Here is a 14,428-nt window from a genome sequence, read left to right as displayed (position 1 = left end):
CTCATTCAACTCTCTCCTCAGAGGATAAGTTGACTTTGAAGGCCCTGCCCAACCTCTCCTCCGCCACTCACTCCATTCCTCCATGTGCCTGTCACTGCCTCATCTCTTTGCACTCAGCCCCGGCTGCTGCAAGCACCCCTCCTTTCTCCATCGAGCTCCCATTCATTTCAACAGGAGGCGTTGCAGAATTAGGCCCATGGATTCACGTTTCCCTTCATGCTGCCCCTGTGCATGAAACAGCCTTCCACCTCTTCTGTCCTTCCGTGCATACTCTCCTCCCCCAGATTCTCTCTGTCCTGTGTTGCCAGAGAAGGGAACCTGTTTTCTCTGGGGTGGGTGAAGCGCTAGGTCGAGTTACAGAATTAGCATACAGAAACAACATTCCGCACTTACTAGCCTTTTTGTTCTGTGTTTGTACAGTGCCTAGCACAGTGAGTTTTGCTCCATGACTAGGGCTCCTGGAAATTATGGTAATACAGAAGCAATAGCACAAAGACACAAGAATTGCACATTCATCCACTTCAGAGAAACCCCCTTGTGGGCAATGACATTATAATGAAGCATCTAGTACAGTGGTCCCTAAACTTTTTGGGAGCTGGGGATACAGCTCCCGTGGAGGGGGAAGAGGGCACAGACGGGTAAGGGGGCCACAGCTGGGGGCAAGGCTAAGGCTGGGGGCAGGGCCAGGAGCGGAGTTGCAGCCAAGTGTGCAGGAGCTGGGGCCAGAGCAGAGCTGGGGCAGTTCCCTCCCCTCTCTGTGTGGGGGCTGGCCTGGGCCTCGCCATATCCCCCCAAACATGCCTTCACGGCCCACTAGGGAGGCACACCTACAGTATCATCAAAAACAGGATAATGAACTAGATGAGTCTGATCCAGTGTGGCAGATTCCATGTTCCTATTCATAAAGGCTATTAGCCAAGTCAATTTAACATGTATGTCCTGCCTAAATATGTAATTTTCTAAGAGCTGTGGCTCTTGTCTCTGAGGCCTGGCCTACACCAGGAAGTTAGGTCGGTATAATTTACATTGATCAGGGCTGTGAAAAATCCACACCCAAGAGACATAGTTAAACCGACCTAACCCCTGATGTAGACAGCGCTAGGCTGACGGGAGAATTCTCTTGCTGCCCGAGTTACTGACTCTCGGCAAAGTGGTTTACCTGCCCCAACGGCCGAACACATGCCATTGGCAAAGGAAGCATCTTCTCTGAAGCACTGCAATTGGCGGGGGGGATAGCTCAGTGGTTTGAGCACTGGCCTGCTAAACCCAGGGTTGAGAGTTCAATCCTTGAGGGGGCCATTTAGGGATCTGGGGCAAAAATTGGGGATTGGTCCTGCTTTGACCAGGGGGTGGGACTAGATGACCTCCTGAGGTCCATTCCAACCCTGATATTCTATGAATTGAGCCACTACAATATTTTAAGTGCAGACAAGCCCGAATATAAGCTAGTGACAAAGCGCTTCCATTCACTAAACTACCGCTTAGTTCAGATTTAGTTTAACGGCCCACTTCAGGGGTGGTGTAAGATGGACATTTTCAGGACTTTGCCAGAAGTGCTCAGCACCCATAACTCCAACTGAAATCAACAGGATCGCAGTACCTCTGAAAGTCAGACTTCTTCCACGAACAGACTCCTTTGCACCCACACACTAGTGCATAAGGGAACTGAAGCTGGTGAAACTTACACATGTTGGGAAGTCAGAAGGAAGTGAGGAATAGCAGTTGCTGCTTTAAATTACAATTTCTCACGTAGCCCAGGTAGTTGTGTTTCTTGCTATGCTCTCACGCTTTTTCAGCCCCTCGGGTTTCAAGATTACCAAAATTTAGATTCCTTTACATTCAATGGCCAAATGCAGACTTGAGGTGTAAGGTACAAGTTGGTAAGTGGATGCAAATCTGCACTAAGGGACTGGAAGGTATAAATTACACCAGTTTAAGTCTCCCCCTAGACTCCGCTCCAGTTTGGGCTGCAAAACGTTAAGCCATCTGCTCAGTTTGTGGAACTCTGATTTATGAGCTGGTTACTGATTGCACAGGTGGGAAGATGGCTGGGGAAAGGGTGAGATACAGAGTATACAATATGTCCACACTCACGTATCATTGACTATTATTACTCCAACAAGGGAAACCGAAGTGTCTGCTACAGGCAGGTGTGCTGATGTCTCAATTGTGGCGGGAAACACCAAAATATTACTTACAAATTCAAATACATCCTTTAATTATGTGCTCCAATTTCTACTCTGTCATCAACCACAAAAACAAAAAAGCCAGACTGGCCATATACTGTCCATGGGCAATGTTAAGCAATTTCTCATTCACACAATAACCATCATCACAAGAGAACTCTAATACATATAAGACTGATTTATTATTCCCAATTCTGCCTTCCTTCACAATACTTAGGCACAAACAATGCAAGACAAACAAGAATACAAAACATGTAATGCTACTGAAATAAAATTAAAAAAAACTTCAATTTGAAAACAAACCCCCTGCCATCGCAAGTATTAGGTCAAGCAGGAGACAAGTGAAACCTGCCATTGTTACGCATTCATAAAAATGTTTATTTACACAGAAAACCTCTATGAATCGAGGCAGGATTTTTTCCCCTTCCTGCTCATATCATTTCCTTTCCTTTTCTGGGAGATGGCAGATTCTTTGGGAGTGCTAGCTTCACATTGGGTCACTTCCTCATCTGGAGTTTTGGAAGCCTGGTACATAAGAGACACAAATGATTCAAACAAAGGTTACCTTTCTTTTCTGTAACATTCACAGTCAGTTTGGAAGATCAAGTCTGCCCTAGAAGGAGTGTCCGCTTCCTGGAGACACACTAGCACTTCCTCTTAGAAAATTACTGCCAGACTTACACATTTATACCACAGTGTGTGGGGGGAAATATCTCAAAGCACTTCAGACTACGGTATGCAAATCCAACCCTAAAAGTGTATAAATTGACCAATTTAGGCTGAAAATTAGAAGGTTTCTAGCCATCAGAGAAGTGAGTTCTGGAACAGCCTCCCAAAAGGTTCTTCACCCGCATTGCTCCTAGCTAATGTTAAGACAGAGTCTGATAAATTTATGACCCACGTTATTTGATGGGGTTGCCTGTGATAGCAGGGACTGGACTTGATGAGCCAGGAGGTCCCATCCACTCTTATGTTTCCTTCTGCCACTCTGGAACTTTCCCAAAATTCAGGAAGTCTGAAGAGTTAGAGTGAAGGAAAAAATGGAAAAAGTTTGGGGGGCGGGGGGGAAGGGAGGGAGAAATCAAACCCTAGACATTCATTCTACTACATTTAATTACAAACAAAAGATAGAAAAGAAAAATATCAAAAAAATTCAAAAAATTGGTTTTCAAAAACCAAAATGAAAAATTTCAATTAAATAGTTTTGAAATTTTCATTAAAAAAAATAATCAAGAAATGTGCCAAAAAACCATATTCCTATGAAAATGTCAACCAGCCCCAGTTAACTAGGTCTTCATTTAAAGTACCATCACTGGCATCTGGGTCATCACCCATGAGACAAATGGGGCAGCTCACATTTGAGACCTATTTGTTTCTCACTCAGGCAGATGGCCACACTTGGGTCACATTTTCAAGGTTGTTTCCCCCCCCACAGCCATAACAAGGTTACGTCTACACTAGAAATGCTACAGTGGCGTAGCTGTAGTGTGGAGACTTGCTACAGTGATGGAACGGGTTCTTCTGTCACTGTAGTAAATTCACCTCTCTGGGAGGCTGTAGCTAGGTGGATAGAAGAATTATTTTGTCAACCTAGCACTGTCTACCCTGGCGATTACGCCACCTTAACTACGTCTCTCAGAGGTGTGAATTTTTCACATCCCTGAGTGACATAGCTGGGTCAATCTAACTTTCTAGTGTAGACCTATCCTAAGTTCCCCTCCTCCCCTTTACTTACATGATCACATACACATGGAAATTTCCAGTACATGCATCTGACGAAGTGGGTATTCACCCACGAAAGCTTATGCTCCAATAGGTCTGTTAGTCTATAAGGTGCCACAGGACTCTTTGCTGCTTTTACATGATAACATACTATTTTTCCTGAGGACTCCCATCTCATTCAGTGCACAAGATGGACAGTGTTCAGGGAACAAATCAGGTTTGCATAGTGAAAGAAGCCGTTGTCTACAGCGTTAGAGGGCTTTCCCTTCACCCTCTCCCTTGATTCTTGTCTCGCAGACAGAAAGCAGAAGATCAGAAATCCAAAGTGCAGGCAATGCAATGTTTATTGGGGTTAGTTTCCAGCAAGCATGTGTCCCATAACTCTAACGTCGCAGAGCCTTGTTTCCCTCTGTCCTGTCCCAGCCCTCCTCAGCAGGCATAATTAGACCTGAGATGCACGCCCATAGTCCCACCCCTTACAATTTATGGTCATGTTCTGTTTTGGGGGGTTGGGGGTCTTCATCCCATCTCTTTTGTACCCCATGGAAGGGGTAAGGAGTGAAGGGGTGCTATGGTCAGGGACAGGCATTTCTTTGGCCTTTTAGTGTTTTATACCTTCCTCCCAATCCCCCTCCCAACTGGTTGCTTGCCTTTGCCTTGAGATAGGGGTTGAGGCAGTCTTCAAGTGTGCACTCTAGTAATACTTTAACTGCTCTTATCTATGGGGCTGAGAGACTGTTACCCAAGGGATCTCCTTACCCTGCACCATTCACGGTCTCCCGTGACAGTTACATTGCAATGGACGTGCCAGGCACAAAAGCAAGACCTGTATGCATAGGAGACAGACCTTTCAAATGAAAAAAACAATCCCTGCATAAAGAGCTTACAGTTTAAGTCAGACAGAACTTTGGGACAGACAATGCTCAAGGATGCAGATGGGGAGGACAAGGCTTACACAAAGTAATGTCACAAGGCTGATTGTTTATATAGAGTTAGTTCCCCATAGTTTTAAAATGTGATGTAAATTACTAATTTAAGGGAGGAGAGTGGTCAGGTTAGGGGAGATCATCAAAAGAAATGGGGTGTTGGGATAGCAGAATGACTCCATGGCACGCAGGATCAGGGAGCATGTTTGGGGTGTACAGGGTGCCCATAGAGGTGCTTGGGGGAGAAAGACAAAAAGGGAATGTGACGGAATGGCAGGATTAGCTGAGCACAGGGCCCAAGTAGAACAGGGGCTGGTGGAAGTAGTGATTCCAGGGGCAGGCACAGAGCATCAGGCCCCATTTGTCAGACATCAGGCCCCATTTGTCTCCCCTTTGCCACAAGAAGCCGAGAGAATACAAAACCAAATACCCCACCTACTGGAGGAACAAGGCAAGTGCGTTATCCAGGAGGAAGGGAAGTTGGACAACAAGCACCAACAACTTTCATTAGTCTGGGGAACGAGACTGCCCAGCTATTTTCCAGAAGTCAGACAATTGTCATGGGTGCAGGTGCCTCCTACTGTTACAACTGCAAAACAATTCTAGTTGTTTCCTCTACAGCTTGCTGGATATTTGAGTGGAAAAAGGAAACACTAAGCAACTGAGGCTGCAGGCTGCCTTTGACTCCTTTGTTAAAACCATTTTAGTTGAAGGGTCAATAAACAGAAGCTATTCCACAGTTGCTGCACTTCTCTGACCAAGCACTATGAAGAGTTCTGAGTCACGATCCATCCTAGCAGCTGGTTGTGGGGGGTAGTAACAGGGTCCCTGCTTTTCCCTCTCCTCCACACATCTAGGACCTGATTCTCCACAGCCCAGCACCTGGTGCAGTCATTCACGGCAGCACAAAGTGAGTAACACTGCCATCTGAGCACTTTACACTGGCCTACGTGACAGCACAAGGTACAGGACAATGGAAAACTCAGACCCTGAGGAGCCCTCTTCGATCTCTCTGTAGTTGATATGGTGAGAAATTAGAGCATCTCTTCCACCACAACCTCCCACTCCCTCCCACTGTGTCCAGGGGAGAATACTAAAACAGTCTCTTTGCTGAGCATGTGGAAACGGGCAGTGGCTGGCTGCATGTTGTTCTGCCTCAAGAGACCTCATCTCTATAAACTTGCCCTAGCACTCTGCACCTACAACCATTTGTCTCATGTTGTGCAAGAGGCAGTTTCTCATCCATCGCCACTATGACAGACCTGTTATCCTCACTCCTTTCACTCTAGGTCTAGGAGGGCCTCAACCTTGTACACATACAGGAGCTTGCTCAAAGAGTAAAATCCCAGGGAACTCCTGCTGAGCCGACGTTTAGGGTGGCTAATAGGACTTCAGGTAAATACTTTATCTGAAAATGTTTTTAATGTTGCCAAAGGAGTTCTGGGAAGTCTCCTGACCATGACATTCCATCAGGTGAGGGTGCAGAAAGATGGCTAGTTATATCATCTCATCCTTTCACTAATACACTTCAGCACAAGAGATCTCTCCCAAACAAACACGATACTAAGGAAACCCACCTTGCAGAAAGTCTTCAGTGCATTGACAGCCCACTCCCTTGCCCCCATTGAGTGTCACCACAGCACTGGGGCAGCTAGAGGCATAGTCCATTATGACTAGTATAAATTTGTTGGAGATCTAAAATGTCTAGCTCCATCTTCAGAAGCTACACATAAGGAAAGGGGTTGAATAGCAGGCCCTATATGTTTTATCCACATGCTAAAACCACAGAGAGGAGTGACCAGCACCTTCTACGCCTCTGTATATAGGGTTAGAACATTTGTAATGCTTACAAAACACGTAACATTGGCTAGGCAGCTGGTGTGTCTGTCCTCTGCTTTCTACTCTAATCAGAATCATGGCACTACTTTGTTGTGCTCCCCCATATATTTTTGTATCCAGCCACTGTCTCTCATTATATATACTCAGACTGCAAAGTCTTTGCGGCAGGGACCCTCAGTTCAGTGTGTACACATAGTGCCTAGCTTCTCCCCAGCTTGCCAAAACACCGTGCCACACCCAAACTTAAACAAACCAACAAAAACATTTTCTCAGCTCATCCTTTGAATCTCAGGCTTTCAATACCTTCCCTCGACAGGGATTCTGGCAGTCCTGCCTCCTGCAATTTCCTGTCTCACTCTCCATCAGCCAGTTCCTTCTCATAGCCAGCCCTTCAGTGGAACTCCCTCTATAGCGTCAGGTGCAACTCTGCCCCCTTACTGGGCTCAGCTGGGAGCACCTGCTCTGGCATAGGGGAGCTGGACCTACTCAGTGACAGGGGCTAGCCACTCTGTGACAGATGTCATGAGCAATCCCCATGTTAAAAGGACATAATCCCCTTCTATAATCTGCATATGACCTCACATTTCCCAAATATAACTGTATATTTATATTACACAAACAGAAAGCTAGCACCAAGTACAATAGGAAGGGACATTTTGACCAAGGACATTGGGGCAGATCCCAACTCTTAAAAATATCGCAGGACACTTTTCGTAAGTCCATGCAGAGCAGACACAGGAAGTGGAAGGACACACCTGAGACACAGGTCAGGTAAACTCTAGAAATGTTGCCAGCATAATAAATGTCAGTTATGGGTGTGATTTTTTTAAATGAACGCTTTTATAACCAGCAAAGAGCCCTAGTGTAGACACAAGCTATGCCTACACTAGGAGCACTTTACTGGTACAAGAATATCAATATACCATACCAAGAAAGCACACTTAGTGTGGACACAGCTACACCAGCAGAATATGGTCTACATATATGGTAAAACCACCACTCCAACGCCATCACAAATGACAAAAACTATACTGGTAGAAGAGCAGCTTTGCTGGAATACCTGCATCTACAGTAGGGCTTCTGCCAGCACAGCTCCGTCACTCAGGGATCACACACGCCTCTTCACACCCCAACTGACATAGTTATCCGAGTAGCAGTCTATAGTGTACACCTAGCTGCAGTTATATCAGCAAAAAAGTCCTTTTGCTGGTATAAGCCGTGTCTACACTAGTTATACTGGCAAAACTTTAAGCGTATACGAGGCCACTTACACAGGAATCTCTAGCTATGACAACGTGGGCAGGGAAACAAAGTAAAGTTTACCTAAACAGAATTAACAAAAATTTCTGAAAGAGCGAAGTTAAATTCAGAGAGTTCACATTATGGCACAATCACAGCCCTGGCAACCCAGGAACTCAATTCTATGAAGACAGGCAATCCACTCCCAATAAAAAAATACTGGAATTGGAACCTGAAATAGACATCCAAAAATGCACTGGGGTCAGTGGGTTAGAGGCAAGAAAAAAAGAACAGCATTGAAAATCATGCCTATAACTGCGTCACTCACATTACTCCCTGAGGACTAGCAAGATTATACATGTGAAGATTAGACTACACTCAATTCCTTTGTAGCAGAGTCAAGGCATGGTACATTTCTTACCCTATTTTGCTGGCTTGCATACTTCTCAGTCCATTGTTTGGCATTTCTGATGAACACTTCCTTGTTGTATTTATACTCCGAGGACTAGAAATAATAAAGCAAGAGACAAGGAGGGTAGACACTTAATCAAGCACCTGCAAACACTCTTAGTTCCCTATATAGAAGAGTGAGCACAAGTACCATATAGTCTCTGCGCTAACTTGCATGCTCCCGCATTTGTACCAAGGGAACAAAAGAAGAGTACATACTATGTCTGCCATAAGGGGGTCATCGGGGTTAGGCTCGCTCATCAGAAGCTGTATGGAGGTCAGCAATGTGGAGATATTCAGGGACGGCCTCCATGCACCCTTCACAGAAACAGAACAATAAAAACAGAGCTTAACAGGGAGAAGTCTGATCATTAGCTGACATACAGAAAACAAGTTTTCCTCTGCAGTTTCCAGACCTCAATGCAGTACATAACGTGGTTACCACCAGGTGGTCAGCTTATAAAGCAGGGAAGACATCTGATGCCAGATTAGTGGATCTCAAACCAATAAGGTTATGGCCTCTCCTACAAAGGAGAAAAACATTCCAGGACCAAACTGGCTCTCACTCTTTTGATTCACCACAGCTACAGTGCTAACTTCCTTTATCAGACAGACAGAGGCACAGAGCTCAGACCAATTAGCCCTGGAGCTTCTATTTGGGCCATTTCAAGAGAGCAATTCTAGTGACACAGAGGAGATCTCACTCCAATTTAATTGACACTGACCCGCAGTGTCATCTGTCATCTACATCTGTATTGTATCAGGATCCAGGCTGTGATTTTTGACACGGTCTCCCACAGTATTCTTGCCAGCAAGTTAAAGAAGTATGGGCTGGATGAAGGGACTATAAGGTAGATAGAAAGTTGGCTAGATTGTCCGTCTCAATGGGTAGTGATCAATGGCTTCATGTCTAGTTGGCAGCCGGTATCAAGTGGAGTGCCCCAAGGGTCGGCCCTCCGGCCGGTTTTGTTCAATATCTTCATAAATGATCTGGAGGATGGTGTGGATTGCACTCTCAGCAAGTTTGCAGATGACACTAAACTGGAAGGAGGGGTAGATACGCTGGAGGGTAGGGATAGGATACAGAGGGCCCTAGACAAATTAGAGGATTGGGCCAAAAGAAATCTGATGAGGTTCAACAAGGATAAGTGCAGAGTCCTGCACTTAGGATGGAAGAATCCCATGCACCGCTACAGACTAGGGACAGACTAGGCAGCAGTTCTGCAGAAAAGGACCTATGGGTTACAGTGGACGAGAAGCTGGATATGAGTCAACAGTGTGCCCTTGTTGCCAAGAAGGCCAATGGCATTTTGGGATGTATATATAGGGGCATTGCCAGCAGATCGAGGGACGTGATCATTCCCCTCTATTCGACATCGGTGAGGCCTCATCTGGAGTACTGTGTCCAGTTTTGGGCCCCACACTACAAGAAGGATGTGGAAAAATTGGAAAGAGTCCAGTGGAGGACAACAAAAATGATGAGGGAACTGGAACACATGACTTCTGAGGAGAGGCTGAGGGAACTGGGATTGTTTAGTCTGTGGAAGAGAAGAATGAGGGGGGATTTGATAGCTGCTTTCAACTACCTGAAAGGGGGTTCCGAAGAGGATGGATCTAGACTGTTCTCAGTGGTAGCTGATGACAGAACAAGGAGTAATGGTCTCAAGTTGCAGTGGGGGAGGTTTAGGTTGGATGTTAGTAAAAACTTTTTCACTAGGAGGGTGGTGAAACACTGGAATGCGTTACCTAGGGAGGTGGTGGAATTTCCTTCCTTAGATATTTTTAAGGTCAAGCTTGACAAAGCCCTGGCTGGGATGATTTAGTTGGGGATTGGTCCTGCTTTGAGCAGGGGGTTGGACTAGATGACCTCCTGAGGTCCCTTCCAACCCTGATATTCTATGAGTCTATGATTTTCAGAGGGGCACCTGACTCATAGGTCCATTTGAAAATCCCAGCCCTTAAAGCATTAAAAAAAGCAAAGAAAAATAGGTCTTAGTGAGTAACCAATGGCATGCATTATATAGTCACCTGTATCATGAGTATCCATGTAAACAAGAGCCAATATTAAATATCAGTGACGCTTTTTACAGCCGGGACAATAGGGGAGTTTAGCATCATCTGTAACCTTGTTGATCCCCACTAGAGTAACACTGCCTTACTTTGGGTGGTAATCGGAGAACATCCAGGCAAATCCTTCCAGCAGAGTCAATGTTGGGATGGTAGATGGGTGTCAGAAAGCGAATCTTCGGGGGTTCAAATGGATATCTTTAAAGAAAAGGTGTTAAAGGAACAGATTTCATTTAAAATATAATCTACCGGTAAATTGAATTTTCAGTTCCATTAGCATTCCATTTGCCACAAACAACACTATAGTGTCCTCTCCCCAGCCACCTGCAAATTCCAACCATCTTCTCCTTAGCAAGTTTTTGGAGAAAACAGCTCCATCTCTGGCCATGCCCTCTAACACAATGGCCTTGACTGTTTTCAGTTTGGTTTCTGTCCTTTGCACGGCATTAAATTCCCTTTTGCTGAGAAGCTAACTTCTCATTGCCTCAGATTACTTATGCACCATACAGGTCCTTTTTTTTTCCTTTCAAAAATATTTAAAGGCATCAAAATAATTTAAGGATCCTGACAAAGTATTTCTAGATTTTTTTTGTGCATTGTTACACACCTTGGGAGTTTGAAAGTGAAATCTTCCTATTACAAATAAATAAGTACATTAATAAAATCTCTTACCTAAAAACTGATTGATAATATCACAAACAGGGAGACTGAAGGCAAAGAACCAAACTATTATACTTTATGCCCACTGCTCCAATCCTCCTAATATACAGGATACCACCTCTTCGTATCTCACACAAACTGACATGTTTGACAGGAAGGTAAAAATAAACATCCTTCTTACTAGGTGTGTTCCCCCCTCTGCCCACCTTCCTAGATGTTGTGATTTAGTTACCTTTCAGGAACAACTACTTCCAAGTTGAAAACTCCTTTATCATATGGCGTGTTTGCACCACCCAAAATTTCTTAAAGAAAAAAATTAGACAACTATTACATTCAAAATGAGTAAGTGTCCCCCTCCCAACACACACACACACACTCCCATCATGCTTCTGCTACAGTCGTGCATTCCCATCACACCGTTTCTAAGTGTAGCAATGTCTGGATCTGCCAACAGAAGTGATCGCTGCCACCTCGTCACTAAACGTTTTGTTCTACCTTGCTGTGCAATAAGGTCAATAACCCCTATGTTTTAAGTGGGAACTGGGGGGGTGGGGCCTAAACAATCATTAGATATCTAATTCTGGAAGCAAAAAAAAAAAAGGCATGGGACTGTTACAGGCTGGAACCGCATCACTGACAAAAATCATATTGCTGGAGCTCGGCTGAGCAAGTGCTCTGCACAGTGAAGAAAGAGTATGTTATGTTGTCTCACTAATTCCTTCCGTGTGGCTGACCTTTCTATCTTTACACCCAAGCAAAGCCTGGATACTTGCTCCCTTCTCATACTTCAGGAGTCATGGCCAATTTCAACTTCTGAAGGAGAGAAAATTTCTCAAGTTCAGACTGTGAGCATGATACAATAACTATAGTGAACTTCAGCCACTAGTTGAAAAAGCTGTTGAATTAATGTTCAGCCCTAGAACGAGGACTGAGAATTGGCCTAGAGACCCAAGCAGTCTCTTCCATTAAGGTGGCAAAGCTAACGTTTAGGATTACAGGGCCATAATCTTCAATAGTGCTCCCCTGTATCGTTTCTTCTGGAAGTCAGTGCCTGAAATGGAGTTAATCTAAAGGGCCAAAGGCCGAGTTATGGAGGAAAAACTCTGTAGGTGCCTGGCCTTCCTCGTAGTAGGAAACCAGAGTCTCCAAGCCATCTATAAAACCTTGTTAGCAAAGCACATCCAACCCCCTACATTCACAGATTCCTTCAGCGGTGTTGAAAAGCCAGGAGAGGAGGGTTACGGCTACTTCTAGCAACAGTAACTCATGTCACTTGAAGAACCATAAGTCCCTAAGAACTTAAAAGGGAGCATACCACAGTGTGGCTGTTTCCTTAACTACTCCCCCGAGTCCACACTTCCTAGCCACATGACCAGAGATCCAATCAATAGGGAACATAAAGAAGGGGAATTCCAAAAGAATAAAAAAGAAGAGCGGACAAGAATCAAACAAAAATTTCATGGACTGGGGTTAATTTCATCCCCAAATTGCTACGTACAGACAAAATATTCACTCCTGTGAATGTGTCACCAGGAGGCTTTGCCAAGACACTGCCCAGTAAACATTACCATAGCAGAGAGAATTTTGGTGAAACACCTACCAAAAACAAAAAAAACCCCAAACCATGATGATAATACATACGGGCTCGTAGATCATCCATCCGGTTTTTGTTTTGCCAGAACATAATGCCTGGGGGAGGCTCTGTGGTCAACAGATGCAGCTCTCTCTTCAGTCGTGAAGTTCTTTGCATCGTGCTGAAATATTGTAAGAAGAATTAGCACCTTATAGCTAGCACCTTTCATACTGTAGATATGGTACTGCCTTTCACAATAAAAAGTCAAACATCAGTTGCGCAAGGAGGACGGTCATTGGAAGCAGCCATTAAATATTCATCAACAGCCGTCACTTAGCCTTTAATATTAGAAGCTATTCTGTTGAGAGTGACACAGAGCTACGAAAAACAACAACGATCCTTGGAATTCTTTAAAAACATCTCGTCTCTATGGCAGCAAGAACCAAATTTTATACACCCTCATGTAGCCCAACCAGGTAGTAAGATGACTTGGTCCACCAGAATGGATAAAGCAATGGGCTGGGATTCCAGAGACCTGAATTCTAGTCCCAGTTCTGCCACTGGTCTGCTGCATGACCTTGGGCACGTCACTTCACACCTCTGTGCCTCAGTTTTCTCCTCTGTAAAAATGGCAGTAACGACACTGACCTCTTTCGTAGAGCACTTTGAGATCTAGTGATGAAAAGTGCTAGATAAAAGCTAGGTAATATTATTAAACTGTACTAACCAGGTTAAAACAAAAATATGCTTTATCCCAGGTATAGATCTTGGCTAAAGCATGGAATTTTGATTTTTTTTATTAATCCTTCCTCAACAGGGCAGGGTGGGCAGGAAGATGGGCTAGATTAGGGTTTCTCAACCCATGGGTCGGTACCCAAAATTGGGTCATCAGAGCGTTTCAAATGGTCACGTGACAGCTCCTGTCCCACGGGGCTGGCTGGGCTTGCCTCCCTGCTCCAGGCACTGCAGCCTCTGGGGTCCCAGCAGCACTCAGGTTTGGCCCAGGCATCATGACGACGGGAGTCTGGGTAGGCCAAATTTGAGCGAGGGGCACTGTAACCCCATGAGCCAGGTCACAACTCCACTCACACAAATTGTGGTTGCAACGCCCAGACCAAAGAGCCAAGCCCAGCCAGCCCCACAGCACAGGAGCTGCAGGAGCCAGCACTGTGGGATGAGTGCCATGTAGGATCTGACCCAAACCACCCCAAGGCCTCCATCCCTAGACTATTTACTGGGTTACAATGGACCATAAACATTTACAAATGGGTCCTGAGCTCAAAAACATTGAGAACCACTGGGCTAGATAACCTCTTGAGGTTCCTTCCAGACCTACATTTCTATGATTATATAACTAAAAACTGACCAAACCATCTCATAAGCCAGCTCATGTACAACACACGTTCAAAATAATCAACCATGCTGAGTAACCAATTATGAGATCATCAGGACTGTTGGGATCAAAGCATGTTGTGGCTGCAATACAGTACAAATCTATGTGGTTAAAACTGTCCTGAGCAATCTCCGTGAATATTCCCAATCAAACATAAAAACACCCACCAGCTGGGACAAGACAGAGAACCACGAAAATGTCACTAATTTGCCAAAAAATAGTTACTGGCAATGAGGAACAGATTTTGGCAAGTGGGAATTAAAACGGGTCCAACCCTGCCTGCAGCAAGATAGATGGCTAGTAATCTGGATCTTCCTAATATGTGGGGGGGTCCTCACCTGTCAGAAATTATAGCCTCCCTGCACTCCATGTC

At 44.9% G+C, this 14,428-nt stretch overlaps 1 protein-coding gene across 4 annotated transcripts in view; it reads right to left on the bottom strand.

Annotated features, from left to right (window-relative positions):
• Positions 1 to 2,201: 2,201 nt before the first annotated feature.
• Positions 2,202 to 14,428, bottom strand: part of UBE2T (ubiquitin conjugating enzyme E2 T) — a 33,452-nt gene continuing 21,225 nt past the window's right edge. For all 4 annotated transcript variants that reach the window (XM_073319779.1, XM_073319778.1, XM_073319777.1 and 1 more), the window contains exons 2-7: positions 12,731 to 12,843; positions 11,322 to 11,391; positions 10,522 to 10,627; positions 8,582 to 8,680; positions 8,334 to 8,417; positions 2,202 to 2,711 (exon numbers count right to left, since the gene is read on the bottom strand). In XM_073319779.1, the coding sequence (XP_073175880.1) occupies positions 2,583 to 2,711; positions 8,334 to 8,417; positions 8,582 to 8,680; positions 10,522 to 10,627; positions 11,322 to 11,391; positions 12,731 to 12,839 (597 nt within the window). In that variant the 5' untranslated portion in view covers positions 12,840 to 12,843 and the 3' untranslated portion in view covers positions 2,202 to 2,582. The remainder of the gene's footprint in view (positions 2,712 to 8,333; positions 8,418 to 8,581; positions 8,681 to 10,521; positions 10,628 to 11,321; positions 11,392 to 12,730; positions 12,844 to 14,428) is intronic.

Source organism: Lepidochelys kempii, chromosome 21 (genome assembly GCF_965140265.1).
Source record: "Lepidochelys kempii isolate rLepKem1 chromosome 21, rLepKem1.hap2, whole genome shotgun sequence".
NCBI lineage: Eukaryota > Metazoa > Chordata > Testudines > Cheloniidae > Lepidochelys > Lepidochelys kempii.
The sequence above is the reverse complement of the archived record's forward strand: the minus strand, read 5'-3'. Positions and strand labels throughout refer to the sequence as shown.